Below are 21,138 nucleotides of genomic sequence, written 5' to 3'. Positions count from 1 at the left end.
GGTGCTGGGTGAGGCTGGAGGAGTGGAGGCCACTGCAGGCAGAGGCCAAGTCTGGTCTGTGGTCCTGACCAAGCGGAGCCTTTTGCCCCCACTCCTGGGCGTGGCTCCAGGCGCCTCCTTCTTGGCCAGCTGTTGGGTTGCACATTACATAATTGGGATTAAGTGAGGTCCCGTGCTTGGCTGTGGGACAGTTTGGGGTGGGGGAGGCAGGTGTACACGGGAGGGCGTGTCAGAGGTCCCCTGCCAGGTGGAAGAGACTGGGAGGAAATGAGGCTGGCTTCCCATGGCATGGGAGTCCAGGCTAGGTACCTGCAGAACCCCCCTCAGTGCTCCCCAGGCCTCCAGGGAAGGCGGGATCTCAGGGGGAGTGAGGACTGCTCCCTGCAGGCACCCCTTCTCTCTGACCCTCAGTCTCCCCATCTCACTAAGGAAGAGACCCCGCATCTACGGTTCTGCAAACATCACCCTCACCCAGCTGTGATGGCTAGGAGTCAGGGACTTAGTCTAGTAAACAGTTCATTCACTTTGTCGGGATGGGAGGCTCATGTCTTTTTGCAACAAATGTCCATATTCAAGAGGAGACAGGCTGGGGCAGAAAAATGGAACTCGAAAGGTGTCCTTGCTAAAGGTTTTTTTTCCCCACAGGGCTGATGCTGCTTTTCCTGTCTTTCAAATTCTATCCTGTGGTGCTGGTCCCTCACCTTCAATACGGGGAAGGATTGAGTTTCCCCCAACCCTGCTGCCCTCTCTTCTCATCGCAGAGGTCATGGGAACACAAGGGTCCTTGTCCAGGACCTCGCATCCCCTGGGTCCTAAGGGAGAGGTGGGGCATGTTGATGCCCTTGGGGCGGTAAGGGTGCTTCTTGGGATTTTAAACATCTGATCAGTGAGGGGCGTCCACCACTTGTGCCAGGTGATGAGGGAAGCACAGAAGGTTTCCCTGTCCTTTGAGATATAGACTGTCAAGGGTCATGCATGTCTAAGGGATTCTCCAGCTGTCAGAAGCTCCGAGAGGGCAGAGGCCACATTGTCAATGACTGTCTATAAGGAAACCAGGAGTGCATCTGCTTGGGACCACAGTACAGCCACATGGCCGCATCTTCCAGGCCTTGAGGGGGTCCACATGGGCTGAAAGTTTCCCCTGGTCTAGCCTCGGACCCAAGAGCTGGGCTAACTCAAGCCCCTCTTCCCAGTGCTGTTCCAGGTCCCCTACCCCCAGGGCATTCCTGGTCCTCACCCCTGGGCTGTCTTGGGACCTCTTTACGCTGATGTGGGTTAGTGCTGACACCTCCTTGCTCTAGGCCCTGATAGAATTGGGTCCAGAAGGAGAAGGGGGGCTGTCTTTGGCGATCTCCCTCCAACCAGGGTGCCTGCCACGTGCACTCAGGAGCAGTTAGGTACCTCTCCACACCCCAGTCCCGCCCCACTTCACATTCCAGCTTCTTTCTGCAAAGCCCGCAGCTGCCACCTACACCCACTTCCTGCCAGGTGGGCAGCATGCAGAGATTAGGCTCCTCCACTGCCCTCTCATTAGCCCCTAATCCTGCCTGTTTTTCACCAGTCACCTTTCTCGCCCTAATCCCTCTAACGTTGAGGGGCCCCAGTTACCTCTGGGGATATCAGAGGCTGGGCAGGCAGGGCCAGGAATAGGAGTTGAGGTCCTCCCAGGAGTTCTGAGCCTTCAGAGATACCCCTAAGTGCTTCTCCTGACCCAGACCACAAACAGACACAGAGCACATACTGTGTGCCCACGGCATCATTATCGTTATCTTCATTATCACCATCAATAGTGCTATCTAATGGAACTTTCATTTATTTATTTATTTATTTTTGGCTGCATTGGGTCTTCATTGCTGCACAGGGGCTTTCTCTAGTTGTGGTGAGCAGGGGCTACTCTGTTGCGGTGCGTGGGCTTCTCATTGCGGTGGCTTCTCTTGTGGAGCACAGGCTCTAGGCACGCAGGCTTCAGTAGTTGTGGCATGCAGGCTCTAGAGCATAGGCTCAGTAGTTGTAGTGCATAGGCTTAGTTGCTCCGCGGCATGTGGGATCTTCCCAGACCAGGGCTCAAACCCATGTCCCCTGAATTGGCAGGTGAATTCTTAACCACTGCACCACCAGGGAAGCCCCTTTAATGGAACTTTCTGCAGTGATGGAAATGTTCTGTATCTGGGCTGTGTCCTATTGGACATCACTGGTAGCCAGTTGTCACATGTGAAATGTGGTTAGTGAGACTGAGGAACTCAAGTTTTAAATAAATTAAATTTTGATTAATTTTATAATAGATTGCCCCATGTGGCTTGTGGCTACCATATTAGCACAGATCTGCATTTATTGAAGGCTTACTACATGCCAGGCCCCACTCTGAGTGCATCACCTTGTGGAACTTCCCTGGTGGTTCAATGCTTAAGACTCCCCACTCCCAATGCAGGGGGCATGGGTTTGATCCCTGGTTGGGGAACTAAGATCCTGCATGCCACACAGCATAGCCAAAAAGAAAAGAAAAGAAAAGAAAACAATGGGATTTCCCTGGTGGTCCAGTGGTTAAGACTCTGCACTTCCACTGCAGGGGATGCAGGTTCAATCCCTAGTTGGGGAACTAAGATCCTACATGCCTCATGGTGAGGCCAAAAAAAACCAAAGCATCACCTCATTTAAACCTCAGAGCCCCCCTGGGATTAGCTAACCATTATTAAGCCCATTTTACAGACAAGCAAACTGAGGTAGAGAGAAGTTAAGTATCTTATCCAGAGCTAAGCCCATGCAATTAACCACTCTGCTGTCACACTGGAGGCCATCCCAGTCTCAGCTCTGGGGACCTCCACCTTAATCAGGGAGAGGACCCAGGCACAGAAGTCACCCCAATGGGATGTAAGTGGCATTGAGCCAGACCTTAAAGAAAAGGAGGATGTCGATTAGTGGAGATTGGGGTAGAGGAAAAGGCATCCCAAGTGGAGGGGGCGGCATGGGCCAAGGTGTGGAGGTGGGCAAGTGAAAAGCACAAGGAGGGCAGAGCTGAGGATGTTACAGTAAACAAGATGGATTGGGTCCCTGCCTGCACGGAACTCACAGTCTCCCATTTGTTGAGCATTTCCTCTGTGCTGAGAACATTACATTGGTATCAAACCATTTGGAAACAGGTAGGGGTATCTCCATTTTACAGTCAAAGATATGAAAGGTCAGAGAGATAAAGAAACTTTTCTGAAGTCACACAGCCAGGAAATGGGAAGCCAGGATTTGAACCCAAGCCTGTCTGACTCTGGAACCTGTAGTGGAGCCACTGCCCAGATGTGCCTTCCCCCGGAGGGCTTAACACTGTGCCTAGAAGACAGTAAGTGCTCGATAAAAGGTCTAAGATCCATTGTGTGTTAGGAAGCCTGGATCCACCCACCTCGGACTGCAGGGTATTTTGAGGCCAGGAGAATTCATTTCCCTCCCTTGAAACAAAGGCCTCGGCAGAGGAGAACCACCCCCATCCCCACCCACCGTTTCGGTCTTCTCCAAGTCCCAGTTTGTCAGGCTCTCAGGGGACCATGGCTACAACCAGGACACCAGCAAACAACCTCAGGGGGATAGACGGGGCCACCCAGTCCACACCCAGGAACCCCTCCTTTCTGGGGGTTGGTTACTAGGAAATGTGAAATGCCGTCCTACCAGAACCAGCTGGGTGACTACTGAGGGGGCCCCGGGGGTGAGGGAGCCTCACCACGGGGCAAACGTGGCTGGGATGAGGCAAGTGGGAGTGGGGTTCAGGGCACAGTGAGATGAGGTGGGGTGGCCGACAGGAGAGGGGAATTGCGGGGATGGGAGGTGGGGAGGGGCGCCTTGTCGGAGCCCCAGTGATGATCTCAGCTGCGCCCTGGGACCGCCTGCCTTCCCTCTTTTACCCTTGGGCAGTTTCATCTCCTTTTAAAATTAAAATATGGTATAATTCACATATCGTAAGTTCACCATTCTTAAAGTGTACAATTCAGTGATTTTTAGTATATTTACAAAGTTGTGCAACCAACACCACTGCTTAACTGCAGGACATTTTCATTACCCCCCGAAAACCGCTGTACCCTTTAGCAGTCATTCCCCATTTCCTGCACCCCTGCTCTTGCCTCTGGCAACTACTAAGCTATTTTCCATCTCTATAGATTTTCTTATTCTGGATATTTCATAGAAAGCGAATCACATGCGGTATGTGATCTTTTGTGACTGGCTTCTTTAACTTAGCATAATGTATACAAGGTTCATCCATGTTGTAGCAGGTACCAGTATGTCATTCCTTTTTATGGCTGAATAATATTCTTTTGCATAAATATACCACATTTTGTTTACCCATTCATCAGTGGATGGACATTTGGGTTATTTACACTTTTTTGGCTATTATGAATAATGCTGCTATGAAAAGTTTTTGTACAAGTTTTTTTTTTTTTTTTTTGTGGTACGCGGGCCTCTCACTGTTGTGGCCTCTCCCGTTGCAGAGCACAGGCTCTGGACGTGCAGGCTCAGCAGCCATGGCTCACAGGCCCAGCCGCTCCGCGGCATGTGGGATCTTCCCGGACCGGGGCACAAACCCATGTCTCCTGCATCGGCAGGCGGACTCTCAACCACTGCGCCACCAGGGAAGCCCTGTACAAGTTTTTGTAAAAACATGTTTTCACTTCTCTTGGGTGTATCTTTAGGAGTGGAATTAGTGGCTCATATAGTAATTCTATGTTCAACCTTTTGAGAAACTGGCAAACTGTCTTCCAAAGTGGCTGCATCATTTTATATACTCCCTAACAATGTGTGAGGGCTCCTTTTCTGTTTTCTTATTTTGCTATTAGAGCCATCCTAGTGGGTGTCACGTGGTATCTCATTGTGGTTTTGAACTGCATTTCTCTAATGACTAAAGCTCTTGAGCATCTCTTCATGAGCTTATTGGCCATCTGTATATCTTCTGGGAGAAACATCTATTCAAAATTTTAAAATGTCTTCACCTAATTTTAAATTGGGTTGTCTTTTTATTGTTGACATGTAAGAATTCTCTATGTATTCTGGATTTTAATCCCTTATCAGATATATAATTTGAAAATTTCTTCTATTCTGTGGGTTGTCTTTTCACTTTCTTCAGTGTCCTGTGATACACAAAAGTTCTAAATTTTGATGAAGGCTGACTTATCTACTTTTTCTTTTACTGCTTATGCTTCTGGTGTCATATCTAAAAAAGCACTGCCAAATCCAAGGTCACGTAGACTTGAAACCTCACACCTGGTCTCAGATTGGCTGAAACAGCACAACTCAGATCAGATTGGGACTTGAACTCAATCACACCTCAGATGGTATTCAAACCCAGCTAAAACTAAGATTGGGACTTGAACCCATGGGCTGGGACTCAAACCCACTTATCTTTTAACTGAAATCACACGCCTGGTCTTAGGACTTAATGAAGCTCAGGTTCTCTCTGCCTCAGCGCAGAAGGAATTCAGTGAGAGGCAAAGCAATAGGTAAGAAGTAGGTTAATTGAGAGAGACACATGGAGAAAAAGGAACCCTCTTGCACTGTTGGTAGGAATGTACATTGATACAGCCACTATGGAGAACAGTACGGAGGTTCCTTAAAAAACTAAACATAGAATTACCATATGACCCAGCAATCCCACTACTGGGCATATACCCAGAGAAAACCGTAATTCAAAAAGAGACACACAGGTACTTTCCTGGTGGCACAGTGGTTAAGAATCTGCCTGCCAATGCAAGGGACACGGGTTCGAGCCCTGGTCCGGGAATATCCCACATGCCATGGAGCAACTAAGCCCGTGAGCCACAACTACTAAGCCCGTGAGCCACAACTACTGAGCCCGTGTGCCACAACTACTGAAGCTCGTGATCCTAAAGCCCGTGCTCTGCAACAAGAAAAGCCACTGCAATGAGAAGCCTGCGCATCACAACGAAGAGTAAACCCCGCTCGCCGCAACTAGAGAAAGCCCGCGTGCAGCAACGAAGACCCAACGCAGCCAAAATAAATAAATAAATAAATAAATAAATTAGGAAAAAAAGAGACACACAGAGTGTGGACCCTCTCAGAAGGTGAGAGGCCCTGGGAGATACACATTCCATAGACAGAAAGGATTGAAAGTGGCCCTGAAATATGCAGTGGTTAGTTTTTATGGTCTGGGAAATTTCATAGGCTAATGAGTGGGAGGATTTTTCCAATGATTTTGGAGAAGGGCGGAGATTTCCAGGAATTGGGCCACCACCCACTTTTTGGCCTTGGAACTGTCATGCCCTGTGAGCATGTTGTTTAGCGTATGCTAATATTTACAATGAGCACATAATGAGGCTCAAGGTCAACTGGAAGTCGAATCTTCTGCCAGCTTGGGCCTAGTCAGTTCTAACCAGTTAACGTCGTATCCACAATGGCTAAGTCATTCTTTTAAAGGTTGTGCCCTGATCCCTTCCTTCCTGTTTCAGATTTACCTCCATGTTTTCTTCTGAGAGTTTTACGTTTTAGCTCTTACATTTAGGTCTTTGGTTATTTTTAACTTTTTAAAAAAATTGTGGTAAAATATTCCTAACATAAAATTTGACATTTTTAGGGGCTTCCCTGGTGGCGCAGTGGTTGGGAGTACGCCTGCTGATGCAGGGAACACGGGTTCGTGCCCCGGTCCGGGAGGATCTCACATGCCGCGGAGCGGCTGGGCCTGCGAGCCATGGCCACTGAGCCTGCGCGTCCGGAGCCTGTGCTCCACAACGGGAGAGGCCACAACAGTGAGAGGCCCGCGTACCGCAAAAAACAAAAACAAAAAACTGACATTTTTAAAAGTACAGTTCAGTGCCATTAAGTAGATTCACATTGCTGTGCAACTATCACCACCATCCAGCTCCAGAACTTTTTCATCTTCCCAAACGGAAACTCTGTACCCGTTAAACAGTAACTTCCCATTTCTCCCTCCCCCCAAGCCCCTGGTGTCACCGGCAAAGCCCATGAACAATTCTCGGGAAATAAAAATAGAATCTGGGTAATAAAATAAAGTCTAACCTTTTTTCTTCTTTTCCTGTGTGCTTAGTCTCATTTCACTCGTTCACAGGGGGCCGCCTGCAGAGGCCGTGCAGCCGGCACTTCAGACCAGAGTTCCTGGTGCAAAATGGCTGCACGGACACCTCAGCTCGGTGGGCCACGTGCAGAAGTGCTGCACGCAACACTCAATTCAAGATGGCGGCAGGGGCCCGTGCGCAGAGATGCTACGCGCAGCACGGCGGTCTGGAGCCGTGAGCAACACGCCTGCGCCAGACCCGTGAAAACCCCGCCCCCTTCCCACTGACGAGAGCCCTATAAAGCAGCGCCGCTGAGGGCCTATTGGGGAGGGCCTGATGGAGAGGACTCTAGAGTAAGCTCACACCTCTCCATTCTTTGATCAAAGAACGAAGCTTTCCTTTGCTTCACAACCAAACTCGGTCTCAGTCTTTTGGCTCAAATGACACCAGGTAGAGGGACCCCTGTTGGGGCCCGACTAGAAAGGGCCAGTAACACTGGCAACCACCATCCTACTTTCTGTCTCTATGAATTTGTCTACTCTAGGTACTTCTTGTAAGTACAATCCTGCAACATTTGTCCATTTGCATGTGGCTTATTTTGATTAGTCCATATCCATTCATTTGTTAATGGTACTTCGGTTGTTTCCATCTTTTATTATGAATAAAACTGTTATGAACATTGGTATACAAATATCTGTTCAAGTCCCTGCTTTCAGTTCTTTTGGGTATATACCCAAAAGTAGAATTTCTGGATCATGAGGTAATTCTATGTTCAATTTTTCTGTGGAACTAGCATATTGTTTTACATAGTGGATGCACCATTTTACATTCCCAGTAGCCATGCACAAGGGTTCCAGTTTCTTCACGTCCTCACCAATGCTTACTATTTTCTGTTGTTTGGTAATAGCCCTCCTCAGGGGTGTGAGGTGGTGTCTCATTGTGGGTTTGATTTGATTTTCCTGATAATTAGTAATGTTCAGCATCTTTTCATGTGCTGTTGCCCACTTGTATATCTTCTTTGGAGAAACGTCTATTTAAGTCCTTTACCCATTTTTATTGTTTTTTTTTAATTTTTAAATTTATTTTTGGCTGCATTGGGTTTTCATTGCTGCCCGTGGGCTTTCTCTAGTTGCGGTGAGCGGGGGCTGCTCTTCCTTGCGGCGCACGGGCTTCTCACTGCGGTGGCTTCTCTTGTTGCAGAGCACGAGCTCTAGGCACACGGGCTTCAGTAGTTGTGGCGTGGGCTCTAAGAGTGCAGGCTCAGTAGTTGTGGCGCACGGGCTTAGTTGCTCTGCAGCACGTGGGCTCTTCCCAGACCAGGGCTTGAACCCATGTCCCCTGCATTGGCAGGTGGATTCTTAACCACTGCACCACCACGGAAGCCCTTTTTTTTTTGGCCACACAGCACAGCACACAGGATCTCAGTTCCCCGACCAGGGATGGAACCTGTGCCCCCTGCTGTGGAAACGTGTAGTCTTAACCACTGGACTGCCAGGGAAGTCCCCTTTACTCATTTTTAAATGAGTTTTTGTTGCTGTTGTTGTTGTTATTATTGACTTGTAGGAGTCCTTTATATATTCTGGATTTTAATCTCATCAGATATACGATTTACAAATATTTTCTCTCATTTTGTGGGTTGCCTTTTCACTCTGTTGATAGGTCCTTTAAATCACAAAAGTCTTAAATTTTGATGAAGTCCAATTCATCTATTGCTTACTTTGTTATTGTTTCTTGTGTTTGGTGTCATTTTCAAGAAATCATTGCCAAATCCATTGTTATGAAGCTTTCCCCTTGTTTTCTGCCAAGATGCCCTTGTTGCTTACCATAGGAATGGGTTGCTATGGTGATAGGAGCATGGGGGAGGATTATTAAGGAGGCTGCAAAGTGGAGAAGCTTGTACACTGTCCAGGGCTGGAGCTAGCACACCCTTTCTCACAAGACCAGGGTGTACCCTAAGGGCATGCAGTGTTCCAAGTTCTTCATGCCAAACTGGTCTCTGATTTCATTGCCATTCTTGAGCAACATGGAGTGCCCAAGACTACTGTGGGGGAGGCTGAGTCTGGGGGTGATTGCAAACAAACTGCCAAGCAGCTGTAATTCCTCTCCCAACATTGAGAAAATAATTCTCAAATAGTTAAAAAATGTATGGTGCTGAAACACCGGCTTGGGTAACTGGGTTTGAATCTTGGCTTTCTCTCAAATGTGCTATGTGAGCTTGAGTCTCAGATTTCTCATCTGTAAATTGGGGCTAATAACATTCCCTTCTTATAAGGTTAATGGGATGGTTAGAAGAGGCCAACAAGGTACATGACCCACCACCTGGCACATGGTAAGCAATCAATAGTGTTGGCTTTTATGGTTATTATTGGGCTGCTCACCCAGCCTGCCTTCAACTCCAGGACAAGGGCACGACTAGGCAAGCCCATCCTTTCTGGTTACTGGACCTGTAAAATGGGGCTATAATTCCCATCTCCTTCAGGGTTGCATGTAAAGGGGCTGTGCAAACTGTGGAATGCTGTGCCATGGAACTCTGGTGAAGCTGTGACTGTCCCACAGTGGTGTCCTCTCCAACCTAGACTCTTGGAAGGTGAGCTGGACTGGGGTGGAAATTTGGGGGGCAGGAGAGCCTTTCCAACTGCATTGAAAAAACCCCTATAGGTCCCTCACCTACATCCCCCCCTCTCCCGCCACCAGAAGATTGTGGGGCTTTCCATCCCAGAAGATGTGCTGGGACCGGGAAGCCCCACCTCCGTTCCTCTGGACAAGTGAGGCCTGGGTATTTCCAACCACCTCATTCTGAGTAAGTTTTGATCTGTGGCCTCCTGCCAAGATTCTGCCATTCTTTCCTGACAAACAACACGGCTGTTTTGTAATGTGCCTTATAAAATGGTTTTATTAATAATTATCAAATGTGTACACACAATTGTTCACAAAGAAATCGTAAACATCAGAGAGCACCGCCCAAGAGCCCTTCCGGCACCCCTCCGGCCTCAAATACCCCACAGCCACCCTCACCCCATTCCTCAGTCTGGAAGGCTCGTCCGCACCTGGTCACCCTCCCACATCTCTCAGTTCTCCCTTCAAGGGTCCCTTCCTTGGACAAAGTACATCTGATTCCCCATCAGGCTTCTTTGCTGAGAGCTCCCCTAGAATTTGGCTTCTGCCCCTCCAAGCACACGTGGTGATGACACGCCCACTTGATAATCATTGGAGTCACTTCTGCCTCCCTCAATATAGGTGAGCTTCCTATTAGCGTCAGCCCAGTCTCCCCGAGGTCCCCAGGGCCTGCAGTACCTGGCGCTGGGCAGACACTCAATAACCGTTGATGAATGAATGGATAAACAAAGAAACAAGCTTCGGGTAAACAGCCCCTTTCTGGCTACTTCCTTTTTTTAAATTTATTATTTCTTAAATTAAAAAAATTCTTTTTGGCCTTGCTGCGCAGCATGCAGGGTCATGTAGGATCGTAGTTCCCCGACCAGTGATCGAACCCGGGCCCTTGGCAGTGAAAGCATGGTGTCCTAATCACTGGACGGCCAGGGAATTCCCCCCACACACCTTTTTTTTTCTTAAAGTGTTAAGACACAGGGATGGAGGTTGCTGAAGACATGCTCCCTTTCTATCTCCCAAAGTGCCCCTCCCCCCTTGCCAGGTAGGAGATTCTGCTCTCACCTCTGCAGGTGACTGCTTTCCTGCCAGCTTAACAGAGGTGTGCTCTGCCAGCTCTGGGATTCAGTGTCGCTGGTGCCCACACCTGACCCCCTTATCACAGCCATATTTGTATAAATTCTCTGTGGTCAGAGCCTTGGGAAACCCCTGTGCAAAGGAGTCTTTGCTGCCTGCAAGAAAACCACATGAGGCAGTGCTGATGGTGGGAAGTTGGCTATGAGTGGTTAGAAAGGCAAGGGTCATTGTTCACATCTATGAACCCCTTGTCTTTACGTGGGGGGCATGAAGGTGGAAGTAAGGCACTGTGAGCCCCCATCATGACAACAGCTGGGAGCAGTGAAACCTGGCACAGGGTCCTCCCAGCCCCAGTTGGCCGTGCCCTCCATAGCCTGCCATGGGCAGTGGGAAGATGGCCCTGGGAAGCCAGGATCTCTGGGGGCTCTGGATATCCCTGAATCTGGGAGGCTGCACAGAGGGCGGCTGTGCAGTGCAACTGGGGTGACGGGAAAGCCTGCCACATCTGGGATGCAGGAGAGGACCTTGGACACAGAAATGTCATGTGATTTTTGCCTGACAGCCTCAGGCCATCTCTTTGGTGCTGGTACGCAGTTTTTTTCTTGCCAAACTATTCAAACACTGTTGGGCCAGGAGTGCCTCGTGGCGCTGGCTTATGGCATTCGGTTTTATTTAGTTTGCTTTTTATAGCAGCAGAGCCTCTGCTCAGACTCTGTGCTCCATCACTCGTGGTGGATGGAGGGCTGGGGACCCAAGGACCTCACCTGGCTCACCGGAAGACCCCACCTTCCCAAGCCTCATCATGCTCTTGTCTAAAATAGGCTTTGGGAAATCGAGAAACCTCTTATTAACTGGAGAAGATGAGAGCACAGAATCTGAGAGTGGGAAAGGGACCAGAGCTGGGCTTCTTGCTGGTAAAGTACCTGGATAGTGGGGCTCGCGGAGGCTTCCGGTCCCTGGGAAGGGCCTGGGCAGCCAGGATGCTAATGCTTTGCAGCAATGACCCCTTTTACAGGTACGTCTGACCACTCACTCCCGGGGACATCACCTGGGTGGCCAGCACTCCACCCCGTGGGACAGTAGTACAGGCGCAGGGATCCAGAGCCGAGGGCCGAGCCACCCTGGGGTTGGGTCTTCAGAGGTACTGGGGGCCAGTGGCCTGGCCCAGCCAGAGGGCAGGGAGCAGGATGAAGGGGGCAGGGCAGCAAAGCCTGGGCTCCCAGGCCCAGGTTGAGGGCTTCATTGCCACCTAGAGTCAACCGCAGAGGCACAGCCATCTCAGCGGCTTCCTCGGCTCACTTCCAGGCATGGGCTGCCCTGCTGGGTGCAGTCCGGCCAGCAGCGGTCCTGACTGTGGGCTGTGGGCTCCAGGAGGGCAAGCCATTGAGAAATGAAGCCTTCACTGGTCAGCTACTGAGTTGCATTTGGGGTGGGGGAGGAGGGGGGTTGGCAGCCAACCTTCAGCTGTCCCCTTGGTGAGACACAAAGATGGAGGAAAAACCTGATGGTTCTCCAAGAAGCAAGTCAGAGTCTAGGATGAGCGCCCTGGGAGGGCAGCTCCACCCTGCACCCCAGTATGTTCGTTCCACCTCCCTCCAGCTTTGCTTCGGTCCCAGCCCCCATCAGAGCCGGAAAGAACCCAAGTTGAAGGTGGGCTGGATCACAGCAGGCTGGGGGTTGGGAGACACTGGGAATTCCCCGGAGACTCAGTCACACCCACTCAGCTCTGCGTAAGGCTGAGCGCGGCTCTTCCTCCTGATGGTTGTTCCTGCCGGCTATCGCTCTCCGTTTCTGATTTTCCCTCCAAATGCAGTAGAACAGCCCTGGAGGGTTGATGCTCTGTCAGAACCGAGACCCTCAGCCCTGCCCGTCCTTCCACCCAGCTGTTTACAGCTGGCCCTGCCCATCCCTGCTGACCCCCTGCATGTGGAGAATGGGGCTTCCCTGCTCTTCAGGCCTGAGGCGGTGCTCCCTGCAGGCCCTGGCGCTCATGCGCATGTCCTCCAACCACGATGCCAGGTGTGGGTGAGCCCTGGGATGGGGGGGACCTTGTCAGGAGGGACACAAGGGCAGCTTCTGCAGGTAGGACCCTTCCTCAGTGGACACAAGCTTATCCTCAGGGTTCTCATCCTCGTTTTCTGCGAACAGGGGATGGGGTGTCTGTCTGCATCCTCAGTGTGGCCTATGCACCAGGGTTCCCCTTCCTGCTCGGCCACAGAGCCAGGTTGGCCCACAAGGAGCTGAGATGGTGATGGCTGAGGTGGGTGGCTCTCTGCAGTCACCTCCAGCACCACCCTTCCTGGGGGCTGCGGGCAGGGTCAGGGGACAGGGAGGGGTGCTAAGGGGTTGGAGAGCACGGGCACAGGGGCGCCCAGGGTCTTCATTGCAGTGGGGACTGTCTTGTTGCCTCGAGACTCTGAATCTTCTCCTCGGAGGCCTTGTCGGGGAGCAGCACCTCCACAGTGTGGCTGACCCTCTTGGCATGCATCAGGCTGTAGGTGTTGTCAAAGCGCAGGACGTCTGCAAGGACGGAGAAGTAAGCAAGCAAAGCGAGCCTGGCACATCTGCACACCCAGTGCCCTTGGGAGTGGGCCGCCCAGAACTGTGGGTGGGGCTGGAGGGTCTGCCCCAGCCCATCACTCCCGACTATCTCCCTGGCCGATGCTTGTGCCAGCCAAAAGGAATAATGGTAACCACCAGCAGCATGCATCAGCCCCGTCTACGGGCACTGCATCGGTGCACACAGCTCCCTGAATCCTCAAAGCAATCCCACAGAAGGCACTATCACCCCCATTTCATGGATAAGGAAATGGGCTTAGAGGTTGGTAAGACTTATGATTCCAGACCAAGGGAAGGGAGGGACTGGGATTCCCTTATCCTGATGTTCCAACCCAGAGGGGAGCCCTGCTTTCCCCAGAAGAGAGGGCTGAGTTGCACCAGCCACATCCTCATCATGCATTTTTTAGAGGCATTTTGTTTGACACCAAGGTCCAACATGAATGCTGGGACGTGGTGACTCATCCAGATTTCTCTGTCTCCACCCTTCTAATTCTCCCTTTGCCATGAAGATGAACTAGATGTGGATGAACTAAAGCATTAGCAGAACTCATTCTCTTCTCCAGGGGACATCAGCTTTGGGTTTCCCTTCTCCTAGCTCTGTTCCCCACAGAGGTGGGAGGTCAGCAGTGGTCCTGGGCAATGTCGCTTCTGCTAAAACGGACCAAACTGCATCTGGCCTGGGAGGCCTGGGAATGGGGGAACAAAACCCTGGAAGAGTCATCTCCTCAGGATTCCCAAAGTGGGGTGGTCCACACATGTGGACAGGCTGGGAGCCCTGATGCTGAGCCCACAGCTGTTTTCCAGCTGTCTCTTACTTAGCCTGTTGAGTGCAGTGAGGGGGCTTCCCAGGAGCTGAGTCCACGGCTGTGAACCGTGCTCTCCACCATGTATCTCTGCCCTTGTATCCACACCTGGGGGCCACTCATAAGATCCAACACCTGAAACCAATGTCCCTGGTGCCTGTGGGATCTAGGAGCTAGCACAGACTCCCACACCCTCCCTGAGATCTGGAAATAGGAGCAAACAGAGAGGTCAGACTGGCAAGAGATGTCAGATCATTTCTCCACCATGAGGAGGAAAATGACTCCAGCGAACCCTATAGATCTTACTGACGCCGGCCTGGAGGCAGGTGAGGCTCCCGTCCTCGGGCACCAGGTGGGTGTTTTAGCACTGGCTGGGCAGAACCTCCATCATCTCCCCGGCCCGCTGCCGCTCCCCCATCTTGGTCTTCAGGAAAACCCTGAAGCCAATGTCCACCTCGTCCAATGTGAACTGCCACCTGCAGGGGACAGGGCCCCACTGACAACCACCTGCCTGGGCTCCGGGCCCCTCCCAACCATGCCCAGGTGTGGAGTGGCCACCATCCCTACCTGAGCACACAGCCTGGGAACAGGATCTCGTTCTCCACCTGCAGGGAGGAGCCTCGGCCCACGGTCACCTGGTGCTTGTACTGCACCCTCACCTGGTTGCGCAGGTAGTAGCTCCTGGGCACCTCGCCCCCGTAGTTGATCTGTGGGCGAGGGTGGGTGAGAGGGCACTAGACCATGGCTGTCTCCCCTCCCTCCCCATCCTCTGGGCACCTGTACCTTGGTCAGGCACTTGGAGTTGCCATCGGTGTCAGTCATGGTCCCCCCAAACTCCACAGGCAGCTGGTCGGGGCTGGTGGACTCAGGCAGCTCTTGCTTCCAGCTGTCTGTGGGGGCAAAAGTGGGGTTCCATGTGGGATCGGGGAGGCTCGACTGAGGGCAGTTGGGCCAAGCCCAGGGCTGTCCTGTGCCATATGGCTCCCTCCCCCTATTTCCCACATCCTCCTGGTGCCCCCGGGGACGGACCCCTCCTGGCCCCTCTGCCCTCTGGCAGGTGGACACATTGGCCTCAACAGTTGATGCCATAATGGAGTGGGTCCTCCAGAGCAGTGGGTCTGGAGGAGTGGGTCCCCGAGCCTGGTGCCCTCGGATGCAGGAGCTGTCAGGTCTGCAGAGGGGCAGCCCCCAGCTCAGGCTCTGGGCTGCAGAGGAGGCCAGAGCTGCTCACTCATCTCCAGGAATCACCACCTTCCTGCACATCTCCTCAGTTATGTATGGCTTGATCAGGTTGAAGGCCACCGGGAACAGCTTGGAAGCTGAGAAAGGCACTGTTTCAGGGTCTCCTGGGATCTCAGTTCCCTGCCTTGTTGCCTCCACATCCCCTGCCCCCCACTCAGCATATCCCGGGCTGGTTCACTCACCTCTCACAACAATTATATTCCTCAAAATCTCAGGGTAATTTGCCTCGAGTGCTGTGAGAAACTGTGAGGCCAAACTCAGGTCAGTGCACAAGCTACAGGTGCCTAAATGCTGCCTCCTTAAGGCTCCCAAGGCCCCCCAGACACCCAGAACCCACCCAGACAAGAGAAGCCGCTGCTTTCCAGTTTGTTGGGTCCCAGTCACAGACCCTCCTGAAGCCACTAGTACAAAATTCTTGACAGATTTCAAGGGGGTGACCCCACCTACGGCAGAGTAAGAAAATCTCCCTCAGGACTCTGGAAGGTTCCCCTCCATGTGGTTTAGACAATAGTTCAGCTTCAGAAACAAAACACTTTTAGCATAAGAAAGATTCAAAGTTGTAAGACATACCTTTTTTTTCTTAATTGGGATAGAATTTACATACCATAAAGTTTGCCCTTTCAAAGTGTGCGATTCAGTAGTTTTCAGTATATTCACAGAGGTGTCTAGTTTCAGAACATTCTCATCACCCCAAAAGGAAGCCCGTACCTGTTAGCAGTCACCACCCGCACCATTTCCCTCTCCCTGCAGCCCTGGTTAACCACCAGTCTGCTTTCTGTCTCTATTCTGGGTATTTCCTATCAATAGAATCACACCATATGTGGCCTTTTGTGTCTGGCTTCCTCAATTTAGTATGTTTTGATGATTGTTAAACTTTTTTAAAGTTTAGGTTCTCTGCTATTCTGGGTTGAGCAGAAAGAAAAGAAAACGCAGGCTGGCTGCCCCGGGGGCCCAGGTCTTGTCAGGGCCTCCCTTCCCTCCTTAGGGCTCTCAGAGCAGACTTGCTTCCAGCCGCCTCCCAGACAAAGCAGCAAATAGGATGGGGGGAGGGGCTCAAGCCAAGGGCAGGGGGTGGGGTCGGTAGGGAGGAGCGGGGAGGGAGTATGAGAGGGAAGGGCATCCACAGGGACCCTGGCAGGCCTGGTGACCATGTCCAGCAGGTCACCTGTTGTTGTGACCTGCTGGACTTGAAATGGTGACATTGGGGTGATGAGTATGATTTAGCACAGCCCCAAGAGATTATGGGTTTGAAAATATCCCTGCAAACAGCAAGTAAGGAGCTGCAAACCTGTGGGCGGAGCGAGGACCCCCCCATACACACTCCACATCAGCAAGCGAGGGACAGAGGCCCAGGAGGGTGGGCACCCTTCCCCCCTTGGTGGGGTTCCCTTACCTCCTGGGCAAACTCCACTCCTGGCTTCCACAGATGCCTCTGGCTCAGTCCCTCGAAATCGAAAACAGCTATGATTTTCTCCACTTTCTTCCCCAGGTGCAAGGGAATGATGGGAAGTGAGACCCCCATGAGGGTCAGTGCCCCCCACACCCCACCAGAGGTGGGGCCGGGCTTGAGCCCAGGGCACTGGCCTGGCTTATCCCGGCTCCGCCTGGCGTGGAGGTTTCATGCCAGGAAGCCAGGTGCAGGGGGATGGGGCCGTCCCAAGGGGCGCCCTTCCCACATCTGTCCATGGGAAGGCAGGTCGCCATGCCTCAGTTTCCTCCTCTGTCCAGTGCGGCTGAAATACCTGTCTTTCTCCATCAAATGAGGCCACAGAGAGCAGCGTGGCCTGGGGGGTGGAGCTGGGCTTTGGGGCAGTGAGCCCCAGTGTGGACCACTTAGCGGGTTACTGGCCTCTGAATCCTGTGTACGCTCAGAGATGCTGGGAGGAGCCGAGGAGACCAGGGAGGTAGGTTCTGGGTGCCCAGTGCTGGGGGCTGCCTTGGAGGCTGCCAGGCTGTGGCTGCCCCGGGGGCTGGGAGGGCCCCGTGGGACCCTTGCCTCCTTGCTCCGCTGCTCGCACACTCCCTCAGGGACAGCCCACAGCTCTGGGACTTGGCCCTGAGCAGCTCTTGTCTGGAGATGGAGAGGAGGAGGCCCTTGAGGTCCAGGCCTCTGATGATGTGGTACCGCATGGGGCTGCCCTCGTTGTTGTGGCCACAGGTGCCGTTGGCGTTGTATAGCCTGACAACCTGGATGCACGAGAGAGAGGGCTGGGGCAGGGGTGTGGGTTTGAGGTAGACCTGGGTTCCGAGGCGGCTGGGGGGCCGGGGATCTCACCTCTGGGGGCTGCCATGCAAGGATGTTGTGCAGATCCTGTTGCTTCCGGAACTTCACCTGCTACAGAGACACAGGAGGAGCCGAAGACCCCCCCGAGCCAAAGGCCTCTGCAGGGACCCAGGGACACTTGGCCAGGCCCCTCTGCCTGCAACCATTGAGGGCCTGCCAGGGCATCTGGGGCTCCATGGGCACAGAACTGGGGTGTGGACAGGAGTGGGACAGAGGAGATGTGGGTCTGACATGGATGAGGAGGGAAAATCTCAGAAAGGAACAGGTGAAGCCAACAGGTGCAGCTGCCTCTCCCTGCATCCTTCCACCTGCTTGCCACCCTCCATTCCCCACATGGTCTCCCAGGGAGTTCTGGGAGTCAGACTTCACCCCCTAGCTTCCAGTCCTCCTTAGTCAAAAACCTAGACTCTGATGGTGGCCTGCAGTCCCACCCCTCCCACCACCACCATGGGCCTGCGCCACCCACGCAGCTGCATCTCTCCCCTTTCTCTCTACAACACAACCTCCTGTGCTCCTGGATTGCTCCAGCTTGCCCCCACCTCAGGGCCTTTGCATGGCTGTGCCCTCAGCCTCCGATCCTCACCTGCCTGCCTCTTTTCAGGCATTCGTGCCACAGCCAAAATGTCACCCTTCAGCAAGGAAGACCTCCCTGACCTCCCTCACTTCCTTCCATCCCACTGTCTTTGTTAAACTTTCCACTCTCAGGAAGCGTCTTGTTTACTTATTTATCTGGTTTCTTTTCTGTCTCTTTCTACCACTGCACTCTCCCCAGTGCCAGCACTGGCTAGACTCACCTTTGGGGCTCAATAAACAGTCATTGAATGAAAGAAAGAAAGAAAAAGAAAGGAAGGAAGGAAGGGAGGGAGAGAGGGAGGGAGCAAGGAAGGAGGGAAGACAGGAAGAAAGGAAGATCTCAGAAGACTTGGGGTAGGAAATAGGGCCGGTCAGGGAGGCGTTGCCCTCACCTTCCGCAGCATGTCATCGGATTTCTCCAGGTCAAAGCTCCGAGCTGCAACAAGGGGACAGGCTGTTGTAGAATCCTGGGGGCCTGTTCCAGGTGTCTGAAGAAAGAGGCCCCACTCTACCCTCCTACTCGCTTTGCTCAGAGTGTCCCTTTCCTGACATGGGGAACCACGGTGTGGCTCAGGTAAGAGCTGAGGTACCCAGAGCCCCAGGAAGACTTGGGTACAGGCCCCCTGAGTTCCTGGGCTGATGGCAGTGGGTGTGCCCCTGGGCGGGCCTTGGTGATGGTGGTAAGCAGAGAAAGAAGCCACCACCCAGGAGGAAGATAGGAAGAGAAGGTGTCCAGAGAAACAGCACATTGAGTCCCTGTCACACCCACGGCCACTGCCAAGGCCTTGGGGACCCCAGCTGTGCCCGCGGCCCTTTTTCTGATGCTCCAAAAAAGTTGTTAAGAGATCAGACCCTGGGACTTCCCTGGTGGCGCAGTCGTTAAGAATCTGCCTACCAATGCAGGGGACACGGGTTCGAGCCCTGGTCAGGGAAGATCCCACATGCCGCGGAACAACTAAGCCCGTGTGCCACAACTACTGAGCCTGTGCTCTAGACCCTGCGAGCCACAACTACTGAGTCCGCATGCTACAACTACTGAAGCCCGCGCACCTAGAGCCCGTGCTCCGCAACAAGAGAAACCACTGCAATGAGAAGCCTGTGCACCACAACAAATAGTAGCCCCTGCTCGCTGCAACTAGAGAAAGCCCGCGCGCAGCAACGAAGACCCAACGCAGCCAAAAAGAAATAAATTTATTTAAAAAAATAATAAAAGTGCAAAAAAATCTCAGTGATCATTTTTATATTGATTACATGTTGCAGTGATACCAATTTGGCTCTGTCAGGTTAAATAAAATATATTATTGGGAATTCCCTGGTGGTCCATTGCTTGGTACTCGGCACTTTCACTGCTGTGGCCAGGATTCAATCTCTGGTTGGGGAACTAAGATCCTGCAAGCCGTGCTGCGTGGCCAGAAAATAAATAAATAAAATATATGATCAAAATTGATTTTACTTGTTTCTTTTCCCTGTTCTCACGTGGCTACTAGAAAATTTGAAATGACACATGTGGCTTGCATTTGTGGTTTGTGTTATGTTTCTATTGGACAGCGCCAGTGTGGACTCTGGCCACCAAGACCCTCAGAGTTGAGAAGCGACCCAGGAGTGCAGAGCTCAGAGGAACCTCAGGGGCCTTGGGGGCTACCTCTTCTGGGGCAGAAGGAGAAATTGAGGCCGGTGTAGGGCTCTCTCCCCCACCTCACCTGGGCTAGCATCCACTCCTGCGATGGGCTCAGCTCACCCTCTTGCCCGCTCATTCTCCCTACAGTGGTGGCTATGGGGTCCAGCTGGCTGGTCCCGAGTGCAGGCCCCACTCTGTGGCTCCCTGCAGACCACCTGTCTTCTGCCCAGCTGGCAGCCCCGCCCATGCCTACCACTGCCCAGAAGCCCTGCCTCTTCCTGCCAGGCTTCTTGTCCCTACATGGCAAGGTCCATTCCTTGCTGGGTGCCTAAGGCACCAAACCTTGACCTGACTGGCCCAGATTCAAATCCTCATGTGTGAAATGAAGATAGCGATGTTTGCCCCACAGCATGTCGAAAGTGACACCGCCTGTTGTCACGCACACAGGGGCTGCTCTCCACCCTGCCTCTCAGTCCCCACCCTCTACTCCTGCAGTCCCATCAGATGCTTCCTTGAGCCAGGAAGGCCACCACTCACACCCAACAGAGGTCTGAAACCACTGTCATTGTGCCCCAACATGTCCCAGGCTCCAATTACCACCCCACGTGTCTGGAGCAACTGCCCATGATTCATCACAGCCTTTAGGGCATGTGGCATCGGGGATGAGGAGAGACTTCCCAGACCCAGACCCAGCAGGTGGATGGATGTGCAACCCTGAGCTGGGCCACACCCATCCTTCAGGTGAGGGGTGACAGGAGACTCCTGGCTACAGTCAGCTACCCCACCCCTGGACAAGCAGAAAGCCAGAGCCCAAGACGAGGACACGTGGGATCATGCTGCATGAACGGGACCTGCACACAACAGGCACTTGTCTGAGATAAGCACTCCAGTGCAAGGAGCTTATTCCGGAGGTGATCCGGGGAAACACAGATAGGAGAGTGAGGAAGTGAGACAGAGGTGGGGAGGGGGCTGTACGGGGAAGTAATGAAGAAAATAAGGACAAGTCGATCCAAATGGGGATAATGGGAGACAGTGTGGAACGCTCACCTCAGAGTCCCGCCCAGGGTCTGAGGGTCTTTAGACACCTTTGCTTGAGGGCTGCTCCAGGGGCTGATGATCCTGCTGGCACCTGTGGCCCTGGAGGCTGGAGAAAGGCCTCGGGGGGTGGTGAGGTTGAGGGGATACGGGCAGGGCACCAGCAGCTTCACCTATAATCTGGGACCACGTGTTGGGCTTTGTGCCTGCTTCTCGGCCAAAGGCATCCCTGCTCTGTGAACCCCTTACTGTTCCTCCCAGAGCCTGGAAGACGGAAGTGGAGTGCCCGAGCCATGCAGCAGTTGGGTGACAATCAGGACCGTCTGAACTTGGAGCTTA

General features: G+C 52.6%; 1 protein-coding gene across 1 annotated transcript; it reads right to left on the bottom strand.

The window, feature by feature from the left end:
• Positions 1-14,408: 14,408 nt before the first annotated feature.
• LOC116765022 (putative SEC14-like protein 6) lies at positions 14,409-19,900 on the bottom strand. The gene is made up of 10 exons (XM_032654061.1): positions 19,789-19,900; positions 18,539-18,582; positions 17,565-17,624; positions 17,288-17,476; positions 16,683-16,778; positions 15,472-15,532; positions 15,279-15,366; positions 14,831-14,933; positions 14,615-14,754; positions 14,409-14,523 (listed from the first exon to the last, which is right to left on the bottom strand). The coding sequence occupies exons 1-10, from the start codon at positions 19,898-19,900 to the stop codon at positions 14,409-14,411; spliced, it is 1,008 nt and encodes a 335-aa protein (XP_032509952.1).
• Positions 19,901-21,138: the final 1,238 nt, after the last annotated feature.

The sequence above is a fragment of the Phocoena sinus genome, chromosome 14, assembly GCF_008692025.1.
Source record: "Phocoena sinus isolate mPhoSin1 chromosome 14, mPhoSin1.pri, whole genome shotgun sequence".
Classification (NCBI taxonomy): Eukaryota; Metazoa; Chordata; class Mammalia; order Artiodactyla; family Phocoenidae; genus Phocoena; species Phocoena sinus.
This window is presented reverse-complemented; position numbering and strand designations above follow the sequence as displayed.